Source organism: Eretmochelys imbricata, chromosome 2 (genome assembly GCF_965152235.1).
Source record: "Eretmochelys imbricata isolate rEreImb1 chromosome 2, rEreImb1.hap1, whole genome shotgun sequence".
Lineage (NCBI taxonomy): Eukaryota > Metazoa > Chordata > Testudines > Cheloniidae > Eretmochelys > Eretmochelys imbricata.
The window spans coordinates 186,031,096-186,052,516 of record NC_135573.1 but is presented as its reverse complement, the minus strand read 5'-3'; the positions used below and the strand labels follow the sequence as shown (position 1 = coordinate 186,052,516).

The 21,421-nt window shown below is 43.3% G+C and overlaps 1 protein-coding gene across 1 annotated transcript in view; it reads right to left on the bottom strand.

The window, feature by feature from the left end:
- Window positions 1–21,421, bottom strand: part of SUSD5 (sushi domain containing 5) — a 76,417-nt gene that overhangs the window by 29,099 nt on the left and 25,897 nt on the right. Inside the window, exon 3 of the mRNA XM_077809266.1 lies at window positions 15,649–15,767. Within this exon, the coding sequence (XP_077665392.1) occupies window positions 15,649–15,767 (119 nt within the window). The remainder of the gene's footprint in view (window positions 1–15,648; window positions 15,768–21,421) is intronic.

The window sequence follows — 21,421 nt, the reverse complement described above, 5'->3', positions numbered from 1 at the left end:
GACCGGGAGGAGAGGTGGCGGGCTGAAGAGAGTAAGTGGCGGGCTGAAGAGAGTAAGTGGCGGGCTGAAGACAGGGCTGAAGCTCAAATGTGGCGGCACCGTGATGAGAGGAGGCAGGATTCAATGCTGAGGCTGCTGGAGGATCAAACCAGTATGCTCCAGTGTATGGTTGAGCTGCAGCAAAGGCAGCTGGAGCACAGACTGCCACTACAGCCCCTGTGTAACCAACCGCCCTCCTCCCCAAGTTCCATAGCCTACACACCCAGACACCCAAGAACGCAGTGGGGGGGCCACCAGCCAACCAGCCACTCCACCACAGAGGATTGCCCAAAAAAAAGAAGGCTGGCATTCAATAAATTTTAAAGTTGTAAACTTTTAAAGTGCTGTGTGGCATTTTCCTTCCCTCCTCCACCACCCCTCCTAGGCTACCTTGGTAGTCATCCCCCTATTTGTGTGATGAATGAATAAAGAATGCATGAATGTGAAGCAACAATGACTTTATTGCCTCTGCAAGTGGTGATCGAAGGGAGGAAGGGAGGGTGGTTAGCTTACAGGGAAGTAGAGTGAACCAAGGGGCAGGGGTTTTCATCAGGGAGAAACAAACAGAACTTTTACACCGTAGCCTGTCCAGTCATGAAACTGGTTTTCAAAGCTTCTCTGATGCGTACCACACCCTCCTGTGCTCTCCTAACCACACTGGTGTCTGGCTGCTCGTAACCAGCAGCCAGGTGATTTACCTCAACCTCCCACCCCAACATAAACGTCTCCCCCTTACTCTCACAGATATTGTGGAGCACACAGCAAGCAGTAATAACAGTGGGAATATTGGTTTCGCTGAGGTCTAAGCGAGTCAGTAAACTGCGCCAGCGCACCTTTAAACGTCCAAATGCACATTCTACCACCATTCTGCACTTCCTCAGCCTGTAGCTGAACAGCTCCTGACTACTGTCCAGGCTGCCTGTGTACGGCTTCATGAGCCATGGCATTAAGGGGCAGGCTGGGTCCCCACGGATACATACAGGCATTTCAACATCCCCAACAGTTATTTTCTGGTCTGGGAATAAAGTCCCTTCCTGCAGCTTTTGAAACAGACCAGAGTTCCTGAAGATGCAAGCGTCATGTACCTTTCCCGGCCATCCCACGTTGATGTTGGTGAAACGTCCCTTGTGATCCACCAGAGTTTGCAGCACTATTGAAAAGTACCCCTTGCGGTTTATGTACTCGGTGGCTTGGTGCTCCGGTGCCAAGATAGGGATATGGGTTCCGTCTATGGCCCCACCACAGTTAGGGAATCCCATTGCAGCAAAGCCATCCACTATGACCTGCACATTTCCCAGGGTCACTACCCTTGATATCAGCAGATCTTTGATTGCGTTGGCTACTTGCATCACAGCAGCCCCCACAGTAGAGTTGCCCACTCCAAACTGATTCCCAACTGACCGGTAGCTGTCTGGCGTCGCAAGCTTCCACAGGGCTATCGCCACTCACTTCTCAACTGTGAGGGCTGCTCTCATCTTGGTATTCATGCACTTCGGGGCAGGGGAAAGCAAGTCAGAAAGTTCCATGAAAGTGCCCTTACGCATGCGAAAGTTTCACAGCCACTGGGAATCGTCCCAGACTTGCAACACTATGCGGTCCCACCAGTCTGTGTTTGTTTCCCGAGCCCAGAATCGACGTTCCACAGCATGAGCCTGCCTCATTAGCACCATGATGCATGCATTGGCAGGGCCCATGCTTTCAGAGAAATCTGTGTCCATGTCCTGATCACTCACGCGACCGCACTGACGTCGCCTACTCACCCGGTATCACTCTGCCAGGTTTTAGCGCTGCATATACTGCTGGATAATGCATGTGGTGTTTAATGTGCTCCTAATTGCCAAAGTGAGCTGAGCGGCCTCCATGCTTGCCTTGGTATGGCATCCGCTGAGAAAAAAGGCGCGGAACGATTGTCTGCCGTTGCTCTGACGGAGGGAGGGGTGACTGACGACACGGTTTACAGGGTTGGTTTCAGGGAGCTAAAATCAACAAAGGGGGTGGCTTTACATCAAGGAGTATTTCAGGCAGGACTTCACAGAAGCTTCCAATAAGAAATGGTGCACCTAAGTTATTGTTCTTATTGGAACAAGGAGGTTAGTCTGGCCTCTGATTGATACATGGCTAGTTTTACCTCGCTGCATCTTCCCTGTGAGTGACTGCAGTGTGACCTAGAGGAATGAGTCCCCTAGACGGGGGAGGGGGAGGAAGCAAATGAGTACAAAACAAATCTGGTCTATTTCTTGTTTTGATCCACTCCATCTATCTTTTACATCTTTGGCTGGCAGCAGACGGTGCAGAAGGACTGCATGCCATCCACATCTCAGGGCTGCTCGGCAGAAGATGGTACAATACGACTGCTACCCATCCTCATCTCTTGCCTGCCTGGCAGAAGATGGTACAATACGACTGCTAGCAATCCATATCGCCTGCCTGCTCACCATAAGATGGTTCAATAGGACTGACTGCAGGACTAAAGAGAATGACTTGATCAAGTCACTCCAAATTTAGTCCCTGTGCCCATGTCTGTCCAGGCGCTCCCGGCCGACACGGCCAGGAGCAACTCGGACATGACGATGATGGCTACCAGTCCTATTGCACCGTCTGCTGCCACAAGGCAATGGGTTGCTGCTACTGTGTAGCAATGCAGTACCGCGTCTGCCAGCACCCAGGAGACATATGGTGACGGTTACCTGAGTGGGCTCCATGCTTGCCGTGGTATGGCATCTGCACAGGTAACTCAGGAAAAAAGCCGCGAAACGATTGTCTGCCCTTGCTTTCACGGAGGGAGGGAGGGAACGGGGGCCTGAGGGTATGTACCCAGACCCATCCGCGGCAATGTTTTAGCCCCACCAGGCATTGGGATCTCAACCCAGAATGCCAATGGGCAACGGAGACTGCGGGAACTGTGGGATAGCTACCCACAGTGCAACACTCCAGAAGTCGACTCTAGCCTCAGTACTGTGGAAGCGCTCCGCCAAGTTAATTCACTTAATGCACTTAGAGCATTTTCTGTGGGGGGACACACACTCGAATATATAAAACCAATTTCTAAAAATCCGACTTCTATAAATTCGACCTAATTTCATAGTGTAGACATACCCTAAGAGTGTTTGTTTGGCACCAACAAATCAGTTAAGGCCAGTGATAGCTCTGGTTACAGAACGCAATAGATTCAGTAGCCTTTTCTTTACAAAGAGATTTAAGAGACCTGAATTACTTCAGACTGCATACTCAGTCTTGACTTGCACCTCAGGAGTAATGACCATCTGAAGAAAGTTAACCCCAAACCATTCCTGGGAAGAGGTTAGTGGCAGGTGATTTTTCAGTAGCATTCATGTAAGTCTCTATAGGGTAAAAGAAATCCCAAGTTTCGAGTGAAGAAACTTTCTTGACTTAAATTAGATGCAACTGTTGAATCTGTAAAGGTTTTCTGAGACATCTTGACTAAACTTAAATATGCAAATAAAGAACAATCTGAAATAAACAAACAAATAACTCAATAAAGACACAAACCTCAATTTCCTCGTACAAGTAAATCTCCTTTTGGGAGGATTAGTAATCTTTCCAGTTACCATTCCATATGTTTCACTGATTCCCAGATTCTGGAGGCTACCATGAAACATCTGTCTTCTGGTTTCTTTGAAGGTCAGCCAGGAGAATTTTCCCAGAGAGCTCTCTGGGGTTTGTGATGAGTTGTCCTATCATTAAGAGTTTAGAAGAGCTCACTCTTGATGCCAAATCTCTTTGAAAGATGAGGGTGGCTGCTTTACTTTCCTTCTTGATCTTGGAGATACTTAAGAATGGAGAATTTTCCTTTTTCCAGATAAACACTGAGATAAAATGAAATGCAAAGGACCGAAACACAACCAATATAAGTGTTCCTTGTAAGCTACTGCTGTTGGGATGCCAATACCTCTTTCATCAGAGAATGGCTGGTAAAAATAACTTCATTTATTAGTTTAAATGATATCACAAGGTAGCTGGAAATTCACTGGCAGCTAAATGCAAAGCTTTGGAAAAGAAAACTACAGAAATTTAAAAACCTCCATATTCACGGTAAAGCATAGAAAATAAAATGAAATAGCATGAACACACAGCAATCTACAGTTTACTCTTTTAAAGTAAACTTTAAAATGTTTGCCTTAGAAAATTCCAACCAAAACTTCATTTTCCCTTTATTGCAGAAGAAAAAACAAATTGAAATAACTACATAATCCATCAACTTTTGATGAATATTTGGAGTCAGAGGTTATGCCTAACAAAATTTGATTTGCATGTCTGCAGTGGAACACTACAGAGATCTCACTCATTGCTTATAAAATCAATGATTCAAACAAGGAAGGAACCAGTAAAGCTCAGGAACTATTGATAGGAGGTAGTGGAGGTGGTGGTGTCTTTCTATTGTTGTTGTTTGTTGTTTTTTAATTACACAGGAAAGTTAGAGTGAACCAAAACTGTTATTTAAATATGATATTGAAAATGCATGTTATGTTTCCCTGGGGAAAAGTCCGCTTGACAGCAGAACCCTATGATGATTATTCCTGTTTTATTTATTTCTTCTGTATTTATGTGTATTCTTGTGAACTTTGCTGTGGAATGGCTTAAAACAGATTGTGTTAACATACAGCCTCTGGGCCAGATCTGGCCTGCATGAGGATCACATGGCATATCTGGAACCCGCAGAATGTAATCTCTTTTTTAAAAAAAAATAAAGAAGTTTGTATCCCTAAGTGTTGAGAAGATAACCTTTCAAATGTGAATTGAATATAAATCAATGAGCTGCCATCCTGAGTCTGCAGACAGCGTGAAACAGTGACTGAGGTGTGAGCTTGATTTGACCCTTGAAGCTTTAAAAATACCAGCAACCTGCAGTGATGTAAATAATGTAATTCAGATACCCTTACTAAACTAAGCACCCTGAATAGTACTCTAAGGGTATGTCTACACTGGCAGAGTTACATCGCTTGCAGTTACATCACCTCTCAGAGAGTGCTGAAGGGAAACCGCTGTTGTGTTTTCACACTGCCAGCTGCCTGCGCAATAGTGTGTTCACACTTGTACCACTTGCAGCGGTATTCGGAGCAGTGCACTCTGGGCAGCTATCCCACAGAGCATCTCTTCCTCTTCTGCCGCTAAGAGTTATGGGAAGGCGGAGGGGGTTGCGTGGCATCCTGGGTCCTTTCCCAATGCCCCGTGATACATTGCTTCGCATCCGAGCGATCCCTGTGCTTCCGTCCACATTTGGCACCATCTTTCAATGTTTTGTGTACTGTGCACTCTGCCTCTTTGGTCTGCAGAAATGGATCCCGCACTGTTGACCAACATGCTGCTCGCTCTCACTAACACATCACGAGTGACAGTGGAGCTATTCCTCAAACTACAAAGGCAAGAGAGGAGTTTGACATTCATCTCGCCACATGTAGTAGCTACAACACGAGATTGCTTGTGGCATTCACGGAGGTGCTGACCACAGTGGAACGCTGCTTTTCTGCTTGGGAACCAAGCACTGAGTGGTGGGATCATATCATCATGCATGTCTGGGATGATGAGCAGTGGATGCAGAACTTTTGGATGAGGAAAGCCACATTCATGGGACTGTGTGATGAGCCTGCCCCAGCCCTGCGGTGGAAGGACACGAGAATGAGAGCTGCCCTGTCATTGGAGAAGCGCGTGGCGATTACAATGTGGAAGCTGGCTACTCCAGACTGCTATTGATCAGTCGCTAACCAGTTCGGAGTGGGAAAGTCGACCGTTGGACTCATGTTGATGGAAGTGTTCAGGAACATTAATCACATCCTGCTCCAAAAGAACATGACTCTGGATAATGTGCGTGACATTGTGGATGGCTTTGCACAAATGGGCTTCCCTAACTGCGGAGGGGCGATAGAGGGCACGCATATTCCAATTCTGGCACCAGACCACCTAGCACATTAATCGGAAGGGGTATTTCTGTATGGTTCTCCAGGTGCTTGTGGATCACCGTGGGCGTTTCATGGACGCAGGCTGGTCTGGAAAGGTGCATGACAAACGCATCTTTCGGAACACTGGCCTGTTCAAGAAGCTGCAAGCAGGGACCTTCTTCCCGGACCAGAAGATTACTGTAGGGGAAGTTGAAATGCCCATTGTGATCCTGGGAGACCTTGCCTACCCCTTAATGCCGTGGCTTATGAAGCCATACATGGGGAACCTTGACAGCAGCAAGGAGCAGTTCAACAACAGGCTGAGCAAGTGCAGAATGACTGTTGAGTGTGCGTTTGGCCATTTAAAGGGCCACTGGCGCTGCCTATATGGGAGGCTGGACCTGGCCAATGATAATATTCCTTTGCTTATAGCCGCGTGCTGTACACTCCATAATATTTGTGAAGGGAAGGCTGAAAGCTTCACTCAGGGCTGGACTGCTGAGGCTCAGTGCCTGGAGGCTGAATTTGAAGAGCCAGAAACCAGGGCTATTAGTGGGGTGCAGTGTGGGGCCATAAGGATCAGGGATGCCTTGAGGCAGCAATCTGAAGCTGAAAGCCACTAATATTTGTTGCTATGCTTGGGAGCGCAGTACTTGTAATGCTAGGAGGTGACTGTGATTGGTGAAGATGATGCCCTATGAAGGTGTAAGAAAATTGCCTGTTGCTTTGCAGGTCTCTGTTTGCTTTCAATTAATGGAATAAAGGTTGCTTTCAAACCAAAACAATTCTTTTATTAAAAAACAACAACCGGAGGACAGAGACAAATAAAAAAACACATCAGCACTATGGGGAATGGGGGAAGGGAGGGTCCCAGGCAGAGGTGGAGTCCCGGGACGGTTAAAGATTTATGTATGTCCAGGGATCATATTCAATCTTGTCCTTTGGAGTGCAGCAGGTACTGTACTTCAGCAGGGCTAAAATGCAGAGGGACGGGTGTTGAGTGCAGTAGGTACTGGGAGTCCGCAGGGCTGGACTGTGATGGGGGAGGAGTGGAATGCAGCGGGTACAGACTGGAGCCAGGAGGTTGATAAGAGTGTGTTGGCGGTGTCTGGGGGGCGCATGGGAAAGAGTTTTGCAACGGCGGCTGCAGGGGAGGGTGGGTGCGGAGCTGCTTGGTTTGTAGTGCTAGTAGTGCCTGGAGTGTGTCCGCTTGGGGCTCCATAATGTTTAAGAGCCGCTCCATGGCTTCATTCTGGTGTGCCGCGTTCTCTTCTCTCTGTCCCTCCACTCCTTTGATTCTTGTTTTTCGGCCACAGAGTGCAGCATGACATCACGCAGAAAGTCCTCTTTAGTTTTTTGTGGCCTCTTTCTAATTCTACGCAGCCATTCAGCCAGCGATAACAAAATGGGAGGCTGGGCTCCCAAGGTCCTCTCTGTGAAGCCAAAATGCAACATTTTACAGAAGCAGACTGCTGATTCAGTGATTTAAAACACAGCCACTATTTACATACTTGTCACTAACTGGCTGACCCAGGCAAGCACACATGAGCCACAAGACCCCCCAAATGGTGAGTAACTGCAGAGGCAGGGGAACTCAGAGTTCCAGGACCGAACTGTACACTGGGCACATGGCTCTTGGGGAGAGCCAGCACTGTACGGGGGCCTTATAATCATTCCTGTCCCCACATTTTCCACAGGCTGTGTTCATTATGGAAGATATCTTACTGCTGAGGGTGAGAAGGGAATCAAGGGAGGGTCTTCTCCAGGACTGCAGCTTCCGCCCTGGCCCTTATGTGGCTCGCCTGTGTGCAGCAATGGTCCTCCCCCAGTGATTGCAGAGTGGTGCAGGAAAGTTAATGGGGTAAGAAACAAAGCAGCTCTGCCAAAGAACCTACGGCAGTGGATTGCCCAGTATCTCCATGAGAGTTTCCTGGAGATCGCTGAGGCAGATTCGCGTGAAGTGAGGGAGTCAATCAACACCCTGTTCCGCCACTCCAACTAGGCATGTGGTGGTATGCGCATCATACAGACACAAGCCTGCTTTCTGCAACCCTCCTGCCCCCAACAACTCGCTTCAACGATTCCTAAAATCAAAGCCACTTACCAGGGGCCTCCTCTCCTGTTTGCGCTTCACCAAGCTCCAACTGCTGTGACTGGCTAACCTCCTCCAGGGTAGAGAAGAGCTCCTGGCTGCATGCATCTCTGACCTCTGAGTCGTCCTCTGACTCTGGGTCCCCCTCCACATCCTCGTCCAAGATTTCCTCCTCCTGGCTCAGTCAACCCTTTACTGGCCCGTGAGCCACTGAAATATCCAGTGGCCTTTGCAGTGGAGGTGGGTTGCCACCGAGTATTGTGTCCAGCTCTTAGTAGAACCAGCAGCTTGTGGGCTCAGCACTGGATGGCCATTTGCCTACCACACCTTGTGGTAGGCATTCCACAGCTCCTTCACTTTGACCCTGGACTGCAGTGTGTCCCGGTCATGGCCCCTTTCTGTCATGCATCGTGAAATCTGTCCATAGCTATCATAATTCCTACGGCTGGAGTGCAGCTGGGACTGGACAGCCTCCTCTCCCCAAATGCTGATGAGGTCCAGCAGCTCGGCATTACTCCAAGCGGGGGATCGCCTGGTGCGTGGAGCAGGCATGGCCACCTGGAAAGATGCGCTGAGACCACTGCATGCATCACCGAGCAAACAGGAAGGGGACTTTCAAAATTCCCAAGGAATTTAAGAGGTGGGGCTCATGGTTGGTTACCTGAGGGCAGAGCAATAGAGTTCAAACTGATGACCAGAGAGGTGAGAACTGGCATTGTGGGACACCTCCTGGAGGCCAATCGCAGCACTGTAATCAACCAGGGTGTCTACACTGGCACCGTGGCGCTGAAGGCCCGGCGCAGAAAGCCGTACGCCTCTCGTCGGGGGGGTTTTTTACAGCGCTGCAACTGCGCAGTTTCTGCGCACTAAGTGGCTTGGCAGTGTGTGCACCTCAGGAGTTACACCACAGAAAGCTGCTTCACTGCTCAGAAACTTGCCAGTATAGACAAGACCCTAAGTACATATAAAGAAATATAACACAATGAGGGTGGTAATTTTTTCCTCTTCTGTTTCTTCTTGGCTTTTCTTTTCTTTCCCATTCTAGCCATTACAATATATTATTTTTTCTTGCATTAACACCTATTTTTTGTACTTATTTAAAATTTACTTTTGGGGCTGTCTGCAGATACACATAAATATATTTTGTGTTCAAACCTGCAGTAAACCTCAAACTATTACAACGTTTGTCTTTTTCATTCCATACAGGGGTCTTTTTGACAGCAAATGCCACAATGATGAGATATACCTCACTTTGCTGTGAAAACAGCATTCTTAAAATATTTCAGCTACATCTCTCACTGGTAAAACATAACCTTCAGTGTCAAAGACTGCCACCTGACTTTGTGCAGTTTAATAGATCTGAATTCTAGAAGTGCAGAGGGAAAGGTGCTGATTCAGAAAATTTTAGTAATTGATTCTGCATTCCTTCTACACTCAAAACTCCTCTTCAATTTTAGAGAACACTGTTACTGAGTTCATTAATGAGCCTTGAGTGTGCGAGGAATGGAGCACTATGGTCCGTAGGCCTCAATCCTGCAAATACATACTTATACATGGGCCAAACTTCATGCATGTGAGCAGTCCTACTGAACTTAGTCACGTGCTTAAAGTTAAACACATGTATAAGTGAATGCAGGATCAGGGTCTTAGAAGAAAATTTTGGAATGGTTTACACTGGAATCTGTTGTGACTCTCTCAAATGCGCTTTGTATAGCATTAAGGGTTGGAAAATGCCTTATTTTTAAAGATTTTATTTTAATCCATAAAGGTTGAGCTCTGCTTAAAAGTCTGCCAGATTTATTCATTTAACATTAATGATTATATTGCCTCAACACTATTAAAATCCTGTTGATTAAAGGTGATGATGATATTTCTCTAACAAGTGAGGCTATGTCTATACTACAGACCTTAGAGCGGCACAGTTGTACTGATGCAGCTGCACCGATGTAAGGTCTCCCATGTAGCCGCTCTATGCCAGTGAGAGAGAGCTCTCCCACCAGCATAATTAAACCACCTCCAGTGAGTGGGGGTAGCTATGTCTGCAGGAAAGCGTCTCCCACTGGCATAGTGCTATCCACACCAGTGCTTTTCTTTGTGAAACTTTTGTCAGTCAATGATGTGTTTTTTTTCACATCTCTGACCGACAAAAGTGTTAGGGTAGACAAAGCCTTAGTTAATAGGTTTCAGTGAAAAGTAAAATAATTGAAACATTTAGACCTGTAGTTAGTCTTTTTGACAAAACTGCAAAACAGGTTGGTCTTGGGCCATGTCTGTAGTTGTTACTGTGAGGTACCTAGCATATTTGTAGGAGCTTAATAATAATGATAATAATAATAATAATAATAATAAATACAGTGTTTTTACTCTCCTGGGGTGAAACTGCTGCTTCTGAAATCTAGGATATTCTTTTAGCAATAATTCAGTTACTTAATACTACTATCATTATTATTTATACAGTGTCACAGATGTGCATAATGCTTTATATGCAAATAAAAGATACAGTCCCATCTTACATTGTAGGTGTCCAGTCCTGCAAAGTGCTGAGCGCCTCCTGGGAGGACAGAAGGTGCTCATCTTTCATTGATGTCAGTGAGTACTCAGGTCCCATATCCTACAGGCATCATTCTTCTCTCATTTTACACCAGTTATACACCATTCTAACTCCAGTGAATTCAGTGGAGTTACTTCTGAGTTACACCAGCATAAGTGAGAAAAGAATCGGAGTATATACGTTTGGGCCTAGGGTTAGATAAAAGATGAAATAGCACAGGGATGAGGATTGATGGGCGTCAATCCACAAAAAACTATACGAACACTAAACCCAGCTCTGGGCAACTCTGTGCATCCAGTATATTCAGGATAGGAGATTAAAAAGAGGGCTCCACAGGTTAGAGCTAAATTATTAAAGCCATTGAAGCCAGTGGGCTTTTGCCCTATTTTAATAGGATCAGGATTTGTCTTTTAGTATTTTTTTGTAACTCTCCCATAGCAAACATATATTAAAATCATTTTTTCAAAAAGAGGTAAAAATCATATAAGCATTAGAATGTTGATATTACATTTCAGACAATTAGCAACAGACTGAAACAGTGATTGGCTCCATACAGCTGTTATGCAGAAATATAGTGAGCAGCCCTGTTTTATGCTAATTAATATACTTCACAAAGGGTATTGTGTGTGAAAAGGTTTCAACTTTTTGAAAAGAACTTCACAGGCAACCAGCCAAGTGGAACAATTTGTCATGAAGAGGCTTAGGTCTCAGGCCAGCCAACCTTTACTTAAGAGTGCTTGTTAAAACATAAACTGTTTATCCAATATCTGTTGAATATTCAAGCATGAGGGCACCTTGTGGTCATCTGGAAATATTGTTGAATTAAACACTGTTAGATGAGTGTGTTGTTATAGTCCTCCTTTCTCTCATCAGGAGCCTCCCTGCCCCGCACAAATGAGCTGCTCAGAAATGGTCTCTTCTGTATAAATATTTCATTTCCCTCAGTTTTCATTGTGCAATTCCACAGTGTCCTAAAACAATTTCTTCCATGTTTTGAAAAATCGTTTTTATGATGTATTTGTATTGCAGTAGGGCCTAGGAGCCCCAGTCACAGGCCAGGACCCCATTAGGCTAGGCACTCTACAAACACAAAACAGAGTCCCTCCCTGCCCCACAGACCTTACTATAGACAAGGGACAACAGGTGGAGACAGGCAGGCAGAGCACAATGAAACAATAAGACAGTATTGGCCAGCATGACAGGCAGTGGTATCAGTACCCCAACTACTTAACCATTGCCCAGTTTTTATAGGCCACACAGCAAGGGAGAGTTTTAAGGAGGGATTTGAAGAAGGAAGATGAGATGGTTGGGTGGATATTTATGAGAGCTTCTCTCGTGTGACAGGCAGCATGGGAGAAAGGTGCTTATTTCAAAATGCAACAATTGGGTGAGGAAAATGGCATCAATGAGCGGCAGGTGAAAGTTGACATTGTGATAATCCATGACAAATCATAGGAAAGGTTGGGGATAGGCTGTGAAGAGCCTTGAAAGTGAAGACATGTAGTTTGTGTTTGGTGCCATTGAGAAGGGGGAGCCAGTGGAAGGATTCAAAGACAGGATTGACATGGTCAAAGTGATGAAATACACAATGATCTTTGCAGAAGTTATTGAATGGATAGAAAACTGGACCCTTTTCAAGTCAAATGTTGCAATATATTATTGTCTAACAATAGATCAGATATGCTGCACACCTTTTGTCACTTCAGCATGATATTGTCATGTCATTATATTCACAGGCTTGATTAAAGATTAGGGCTGTCAAGCAATTAAAAAAATAATAGAATACCATTTATTTAAATATTTTTAGATGTTTTCTACATTTTCAAATATATTGATTTCAATTACAACACAGAATACAAAGAGTAAAGTGCTCACTTTATATTTATTTTTATTACAAATATTTGCACTGTAAAAACCAAAAGAAATAGTATATTTCAATTCACCTAATACGAGTACTGTAGTACAATCTCTTTAGCATGAAAGTTGAACTTACAAGTGTAGAATTATGTACAAAAAGTTGGTTACAATTTGCAGGAGATAATGCTGCCTGGTTCTTGTTTACAATGTAACTTGGAAGTGAGAACAGGAGTTTACATGGCACTGTTGTAGCCGGCATAGCAAGATATTTACGTGCCAGATGTGTGAAAGATTCATATGTCCCTTCATGCTTCAACCACCATTTCAGAGGACGTGTCCATGCTGATGATGGGTTCTGGTCAATAATGATCCAAAGCGGAGCGGACTGATGCCTGTTCATTTTCATCATCTGAGTCAGATGCCACCAGCAGGAAGCTGATTTTCTTTTTTGGTGGTCCGGGTTCTGTAGTTTCCGCATCGGAATGTTGCTCTTTTAAGACTTCTGAAACCATGCTCCACACTCATCCCGCTCAGATTTTGTACTGAAGTCCAACCTTGGGTCAAGTGCTGTAGCTATTTTTAGAAATCTCACATTGGTACCTTCTTTGCATTTTGTCAAATCTGCTGTGAAAGCGTTCTTAAAACGAACATGTGCTGCGTCATCATCCAAGACTGCTATAACATGAAATGTGGGTAAGACAGAACAGGAGACATACAATTCTCCCACAAGGAGTTCAGTCACACATTTAATGAACGTATTATTTTTTTAATGAGCATCATCAGCATGGAAGCATGTCCTCTGGAAGGGTGGCTGATGCAGGAAGGGGCATATGAATGTTTAGCATATCTGGCACATAAATACTTTGCAACGCCAGCTACAAAAGTCCCATGCGAATGCCTGTTCTCACTTTCAGGTGACATTGTAAATAAGAAGCAGGCAGCATTATCTCCCATAAATGTAAACAAACTTGTTTGTCTTAGCGATTGGCTGAACAAGAAGTAGGACTGAGTGGACTTGTGGCCACTAAAGTTTTACATTATTTTGGTTTTGAGTGCAGTTATGTAACAAAAAAAATCTACATTTGTAAATTGCGCTTTCACGATAGAGATTGCACTACGGTATTTGTATGAGGTGAATTGAAAAATACTATTTCTTTTGTTTATCATTTTTACAGTGCAAATATTTGTAATAAAAATAATATAAAGTGAGCACTGTACACTTTGCATTCTGTGTTGTAATAGAAATCAATATATTTGAAAATGTAGAAAAACATCCAAAATATTTAATAAATTTCAATTGGTATTCTATTGTTTAACTGTGCGATTAATCGCAATTAATTTTTTTGAGTTAATTGTGTGAGTTAACTGCGATTAATCAATAGCCCTACTAAAGATTTGTTAAAACACCCTAAGTGCTGTGTGAGTTTACTGTTTTTCAAGTACTGTGTCAGTCAATGCCATCTGCCTAGCTCTGTCCTTCTTTGAAGTGGCACACAAAACCTCATTGTGGGCTTAACGGGTCATCCCCACTATTCCGTCATCTCAACTGTACAGTCTATATTTTACATAAGAATTCTCTGGTCCAAATTATTCTGTTACACAAGCATATGTGTAGAGAAAATCCACTAATATCCATGGAGTTAGTTTGGATGTACAGGGTGTATCTGAGAGCACAATTTGTCCCTCAGTTTTTTGTCTGAATGAGGAACACAGATTTTAGATTTAATTCCACATGCTGAGTTCAGAATATTGACTCCCTAGCTTCCAAAGTCTTCCAGTAGCTGTAAGGGCCAGTGTGACTCCCAACTGCACAGAATTTGAATTCCTGAGTTTATCCAGTTCCGTGTACTGCTGAATTAGACTGAATTTCCATTCTGGAAACTGGTTTTTAAAAGTATGATAAGTTTACTATCAATAAAAATATTTTTTCTCATAATACATCTTTACTGGTGGGCCCTGGGATCTGAGTATCTACAACTGAGGTTAACCTCTAGCACAGTACTTTAGTTTCACATTCAGCATGAACCATGACATCCAGAGTCCCCAAAGCAGGCCTGGTCTATACCAACTGACTGGCATACCTTGTAATCATAACATGCGTGCAGCACCTCATGCCAACACATAATAGCCATCATAAGTGTTTCACAAATATTAGTTGTACTGGTTTGTTGCTATACCTGAGATGAGGTCTTTAGCTGTGTAGTATTGGATGGTTTCTTCCTAGACTAACTCCAACCAACAATGCAATGTTTTGTGTTGGGAAATTATCCAAAAACCTCTGCTGCCAACAACACAGCTGAGCACTACTAGTGCTTCAGGAATCCCAGAACGTATTGGTACAACCATGCTTGTAAGCAGAGCTGTGTGAATAATTATTTGTTTTGGTTCATGGCAGGGCCGGCTCTACAGTTTTTGCCGCCCCAAGCACTGAAAAAAACTGCCGCCGCGGATGGCAAAAGGAAGAAGTTGCCACCGATTTGCCACCACAGCCAGCAAAGAGGAGAAGCTGCCGCCGAATTGCTGCACTACCGCCCCAAGCACCTGCTTGGAATGCTGGTGCCTGGAGCCAGCCCTTGTTCATGGGTAATTCCAAAAAAATGTGGGGGGGGAAATCATTTTGGGTCAAACAGAAAAAATGTTTTGAAATTTTCAGTAAATCAAAAAGTAAGAAGAAAAAAGTGGGGGAGGTATTTTGTTCATACTGAAAAGAAAAGTGTAATTTCAATTTTGAGTGTTTTAAAAATAAGTTGGAAGGCAATTTCTAAAGGAACCAAAAAATCAAAACATTTAATTTTGCAAATGTAAATAAATGTTCAGATTCTTGAGATTTTGTTTGTTTTTTGACATGAACAATTTAGCAAACTACTTTGCGAAGTGTTTGTGTTGCTGAATCTGAATTTTTTTGGCAGAAAAAAGTTTTGGACAGAAAGAACTAGCCCAGCTCAGGTTGTAAGATGTGTTATGTGAACACCAAAATGGTTCTGTCAGAAGCTTTGTTGCTGTGTGAACCTGCTAAATTCCTGCAAGAATAAGTTTGACCATCATGTCATGCAACTCATGTCCTTGCAACAGATTCCTCACTTAATGGAGACACACTGTAAGGCTTTATTTTGTAAAATTTCCCATCATTGCTCCCACTAGTAGGAAAATTTAAGAAAAAAGTCCTTTTTACTGGTGACAGTACATTGTTTCAATGACATATTAGTGCTGACCTTGATCTTTCACACAAAGTGCATTGTATCTGCCACCTGGAGAGGGATCATTTTCAATGTTAACATCGATAGCTTTCACACTCTGCTGGTTGCTGCCTGTCTTACTGCACACCATTGTCCTAAAATAGAGAAGAAGGAGAAAAAAATCAGAAGTTCTTCAGGAAGTGTACTGCACATATAGGTGAAATTGGTTGGCCTTATATCACTTCAGTCAGGGAACAGCATTGCATCCGTCTTTATATTGTCAGGACTGAACTTCTGAGGGGCTTGCACTGGGGTACTAATGTGGAAAAGGCCATTCTGGGAAAGAATAGATAAGAGAGACAAGTAATTTTTTAAAATGCCGGGTCATATATTAATTCAAGGCCACAGGAAGCACTAAAAGTTTAGGACTGGCATTTGAAAGAGTGATAGCACATTTCAGTTTGTGCACAGTATGTCTAAACATTGGGACAAATCCCAAGTCCTGCCTAAGGACCATATTTTGCTTCACTTACAACAGTGTAAATCCACAGCAACAATGTTGGCTTCCACAGTGTGCTCCAGATTGAAAACAGTTTAAATCAGAGCAGAATTTGGCCTTCTGTCTTTTTTAGTTCTTTACTCAAGTAAACTCCTATTAAAGTGGGAGTTTAATAGGCTTTAATAGGAGTTTTGTCTGAGTACAAATTAGGTAAAGATTCCAGGATTTCCTATTATCACCAATAATTCAAAATAATTTATTAAAATAATACCTTTAGGATTTTATCATGTTTGTTCAGTTAATCCCTGTTTGCCACTGATTTGCAACATTGTAGGCAAGTCACTTCAATTTTCTGTCTCAGGGTATATCTACACTGTGCAGTTTTCAGCTCAAGTGGATGTATATGCACTAGCTTTGATCAAGCCAGCATGCTATCAATAGCAATGTAGTCACAGCGGCGCAAGCAGCAGCATGGGCTAGCTGCCCAAGTATAATCTCCTCCAAGATCCTTTGTGTATACTCACAAGGTTGCCCCATGCCACCAGCTGTGCAGCCTTGGCTAAGCTGCTGTTTTTAATGCACTACCTGGATTATAGCTAGTGTGTTTTTGTATACCCAAACTGGAGATTACACCTCCAGCTGCAGCATATATGTACCTTAGTTACTACACCTATAGAATGGCAATAATATTTACTCACCTACCTATATCCCAGAAGTGTTGTGAGGATTAATTAATCTCTAATGTCTAAAGGCATCAGCTCCATAACAAAAATGTGATCTCTGCCCCGAAAAGCTGATGGTCAAAATCTATCGTAAGTAGATCTGGCCTTCCTCACTGTAGTATCTGACCACCTCACAACTCCCTTGTGAGGTAGGGCAGTGCCATTATCCCCATTTTATAGAAGAGGAACTGAAGCACAGAGAGGCTAAGTGACTTGCCCAAGGTCACACAAGAAGTCTGTGGCAGAGTAGAAAATTAAATCCACATCTCCTGAGTCCTAGAGCAATGCTTTAACTATTGGATTATCCTACAGTACGGGGAGAAAGCAAACAAATAGAGGAATAAAAGGTAACAATGAGACAATTATGATCAACGTGATAAGCAGCAGTCAGAGCACACCAGCTAACCATTGTTGAGTTTTTTGTAGGTGTTGAAGCGGAGGTGAGTTTTAGGAAGCAATTTGAAGGAAGCAACGTGGTGGTTTTGCAGATTTTTACAGGGTGCTCTTTCTAAGTGTAATGGGGGACAGAAGAGCATGAAGGTGCTTAGTGGAAAATTAGACAATTAGGCAATAAAGTCTGGCATCACTGACAGTGGAGATGGGAATATACATCTGATAGAATATGAAAAATGATAGATAGGGTGAATAGTCAAAGGAGGGTCTTAAAAGTAAAGACAAGTAGTTGTTATTGTACTGCAGCTGTGAATCTGGTAAACAATATAAACCTTTCTAAGACTGATACAAGACGTGCTTAGGGGCCTTTACTGGGTGAGTGGATAGGCACAAAAATGGTACAAAGTGCACTTCAACTGTGAAAAGTGACTCTTGAAAACTGACACCCACATTTTTAGTGTCCGTGATTTCAGATCAAATATGCTCCATTTACAAGCAGAATATGTGTTTTGTTTTTTCCTACCTGCAAGCCTTGAAAACTCAGCTCGAGACCCTGTAGTCAAGCTAATCTCTTTTTTTCCTTATACATCTTCCTCACCAACAATTAAGGTTCTGTAGAACAAATTATGTCCTCATTGGCACTTATGCAATCCCACCATCTTCCAGTTAGGCCCTCAGTAACACCTATTCCATCCTATTGCCTTAAATGAGTTTTAACAAAAGTGACAAATTCGAACTAAGTATACAATTCTGTTGATGTTGAACAAAAAAGGGCATAGAATCCATCTCTCTCCCTCTTAGATATGGTGTCTCTACAGAACTAAGAGGAGCAATCAGTAGTATATTATAGATGAAGCTGTTAGCACTGCCTATACTTATGGCTACCCAACACTTACCATTATAAGATCCTATTTTGAGTTGCTTATAATTTTGATTAACTTTACCTGTTCAGGCTGAAACTTCCCATGCTGGTGTCTACCTTAGGCTGAATTTTTTTGGAAAATTTCAGCAAAAATTGGTTCAGACATTTCCAAGGATTAGATTAGGGAAAAATACACTGTTTTGCCCAAGCTAAAAAAAAATCATTGAGAAACTGTAGCACCTTCATGCTTTAGAGAAGGGACATGACATTTTTGCAGGGATACACTAGATGGCAGGTGTCGGTTTTGTTTTCTGTTTTTTGCCGTTCTTTTGAAAATCTGCTTGAATTTGGCCAAGTTGAAAGCCTTTGAAAAATCTTTTCCCATATGCTTAGCAGAGACTTGTTAGACTTTGGCAGCTAAGTTCTCCAAAGACTCCATCTTCACTGAGTATGCTCCATCCCAAAGATGCAGGGCCTATGCAATTGTACCACTCTACTTGGCACTGGTGAGACCTCAGCTGCGGTATTGTGTCCAGTTTTAGGCACAACACTTGAAGAAAGATGTGGATAAATTAGAGAAAGACCAGAGGAGAGCAATAAAAATGCTAAAAGGTTTAGAAAACCTGGCCTATGAGGATAGGTTAAAAAGAAAACTGGTTATATTTATTCTTGAGAAAGGAAGCCTGAGGGGAGACTGATAAGTCTTCCTATCATACTTATATGTGTATATGTTTTTACGTGTTCAAAATATTGTTATTCTTAAAAATTGTTTTGAAGGCTTACAAACTTAAAACAATATTAATGAACTATTCAAATATACTACATCACAAAAATTGATGGTCTCATTACTTCCTTTTAACTTTCTAGAATAGTTAAAAATGTCATTTACGAGTTGATATCAGAATCTAATTTCTGGCACCATAAACAAAATACAAGTTATGTTCATGTAAATATTTCATCATACAGAAGTTCAAAAAAATGAAAACTTGGAAAACCTCATCAGAAAGTCCCCCTCACACACACCCCACATCCCACCCTTCTGATGCATTTTTTCCTCCTGGAGAAACAATACTGCACTTAATGGGCTCATTTTACATAAAAAGCATTCATATGTGTGCGTGTGCATGTGCATTCACACATGCATGTGTGAGTAGGAAGGAAATCTTTAGATTTTCCCTCCTACTGCATAAGGACATGGTCCTGCCAAGACTTATGCCCATGCTTAACTTTACTATTGAAATAAATGGAATTACTCATGGTAATAAATTAGTCTTGCAACGTCTGTGCCTAGCTGTTTGCTCCTTTCAACTGTAACAATTTGTTTGCATCATTTTATATGCAAACAGAGTCTCACTGAAAGTCAATGGGACGAAAATTAGATTTAACTGCCTAAATCACTTAGGCTTTGCAATGCTGAGCAGCGAAACGTCTAAATATCTTTAAAAGTCTGGATCCATGTGTCTAAAGTTTAGTGCCCAAAATCTGAGGCACTCAGAATTAGAGAGTGAAAATTTGCCCCACAGTAAATTTAGTGGGAATTTTGGTCACTCCTGATCTCTGAAAATCAATCCATGTCCCTTTGGATATGACAGCACTGGAGCTGGAAGGTGTAATTTCCAGCTCAAGGAGACATACCTGCGCTTGCTCTGATCAAGCTAGAGCACTAAAAACAGAAGGTAGGTGTGGTGGTGCAAGTGGCAGGATGGGCACTGCCCGGAATACAGTCTCATCCAAGACCCTAGATATATATTCACGTGATTAGTGCCACTTGCACCACTCTGGTTAGCACGGATATGTCTGCTCCAGCTGGAAATTACACCTTACATCTCCAGTGTAGGCGTACTCTGTGTGTGCCTAAGTAAGGACTCAATGCCTGATCTTAGGCATCCAGTTCTGAAAATTTGAGCCTGCATTTTCTGACTTTTAATCCTCTGTTCTAGCTATTATCCACTACTGCAGCCCAAAGCACTACTAGTCAGTGTGCTATTTCTGGGATAGACTAAAAATTTCTCTTTGGCTGACGGATCCTTGGAATTTTGCTATCATGTCCAAAATAGGATACTGTGAATCATATGTAGGATTGTGTGTTTAAAAAACAAAGTGCTTTTTAATTTTTTTCAGATGCCATATAAAGTTCCTGTGTGGTTTGCTATTGCAAGGATATAGGTGATGGAAATCTAATATAGTACATTGACTTGTTAATCCTTAGAATAGCATTTATTAGTTACTGTTGATAGAAATAAGACTTAATAAAAAGGCTATGAAGTAAGTAATTTTTACCATTATACACAAAGTAAGACTCCAGTGTGTTTGACCTTTTGAATCCCTTACAAAAAGATCCAAACTGTTGGATTTATAGCTAAACCATGTTCCTTCATTACATTTAAAAAATGAAATGCTCTTCCTGTAGATTAATTCATTCCTGCTTCAAACAAGATTTTAAGTGACACTGCACTTAAGAGTTTAACTTGGTACTGTATATTATAAAATTAGAATTATGAATTTGTTTTGATTAAAATTGAAAACATCCAGATACAATTTCTCTGGGAATGAAGAAATCCTGTCTCATGTAAATAGGGAAATAACAAAAGCCTATTTGATTCTTCCAACTCCACATTCTCTGTCTGTATGCTTCCTGCCTAGAGCCCAATCCTGCAAGGTGCTGAGCATTTCCTGTGAGGTGTTGACTGCACTCAACCCCCACTGAGCCCTTCAAATGAGAGGGCTCAGCACCTTATATCATTGGGTTTAAGGATCCAGCTGGCCTATAAAGCCTTACTTGACTGTTTGAAGTCAATAGGCCTACTTGTGTGAGAGTAGCAAAATCAGGGCCTTTTCTGTAAATTCTTTGGGATGGTGTAGGGAGCCAGGGTGGCTCCCCTCCGAACCAGAGGGTAAAGAGCCACCCTCTGAGTCTGAGCAGGCGGGGCCAGGCTAAGCTTCCGCCAATCCCCGGAAGGGGAAGAGTGGGACAGGAAGTACAAAGGGCGGGGCCCTCTGCCCAATGAGGAGAGCACCAGAGAGGGAGACCGACACAGGCTGCTGGCTCCTCCCTCGCGATCCTGCTGCTGACCCAGGCGAAGCCCTGGGCAAGGAGGAGCCTGACCGGGGGGAAGGCCTGTGGCAACCAGGGCTGCCGGCCGCTGAATACCCAGAGGACCTGGAGGGGCCTGACTGCAGCCCGGGCCAGCGTGAGTCTGATACTGAGGGGGAGTGGGGGTGGCCCGCAACGGAATACCCGGAGGAACCGGAGCTGCCCGAAGCGGATTACCCGGAGGAGATGGATGATCCGGAGCTGCCCGCAGCGGAATACCCGGAGGAGATGGAGGGACC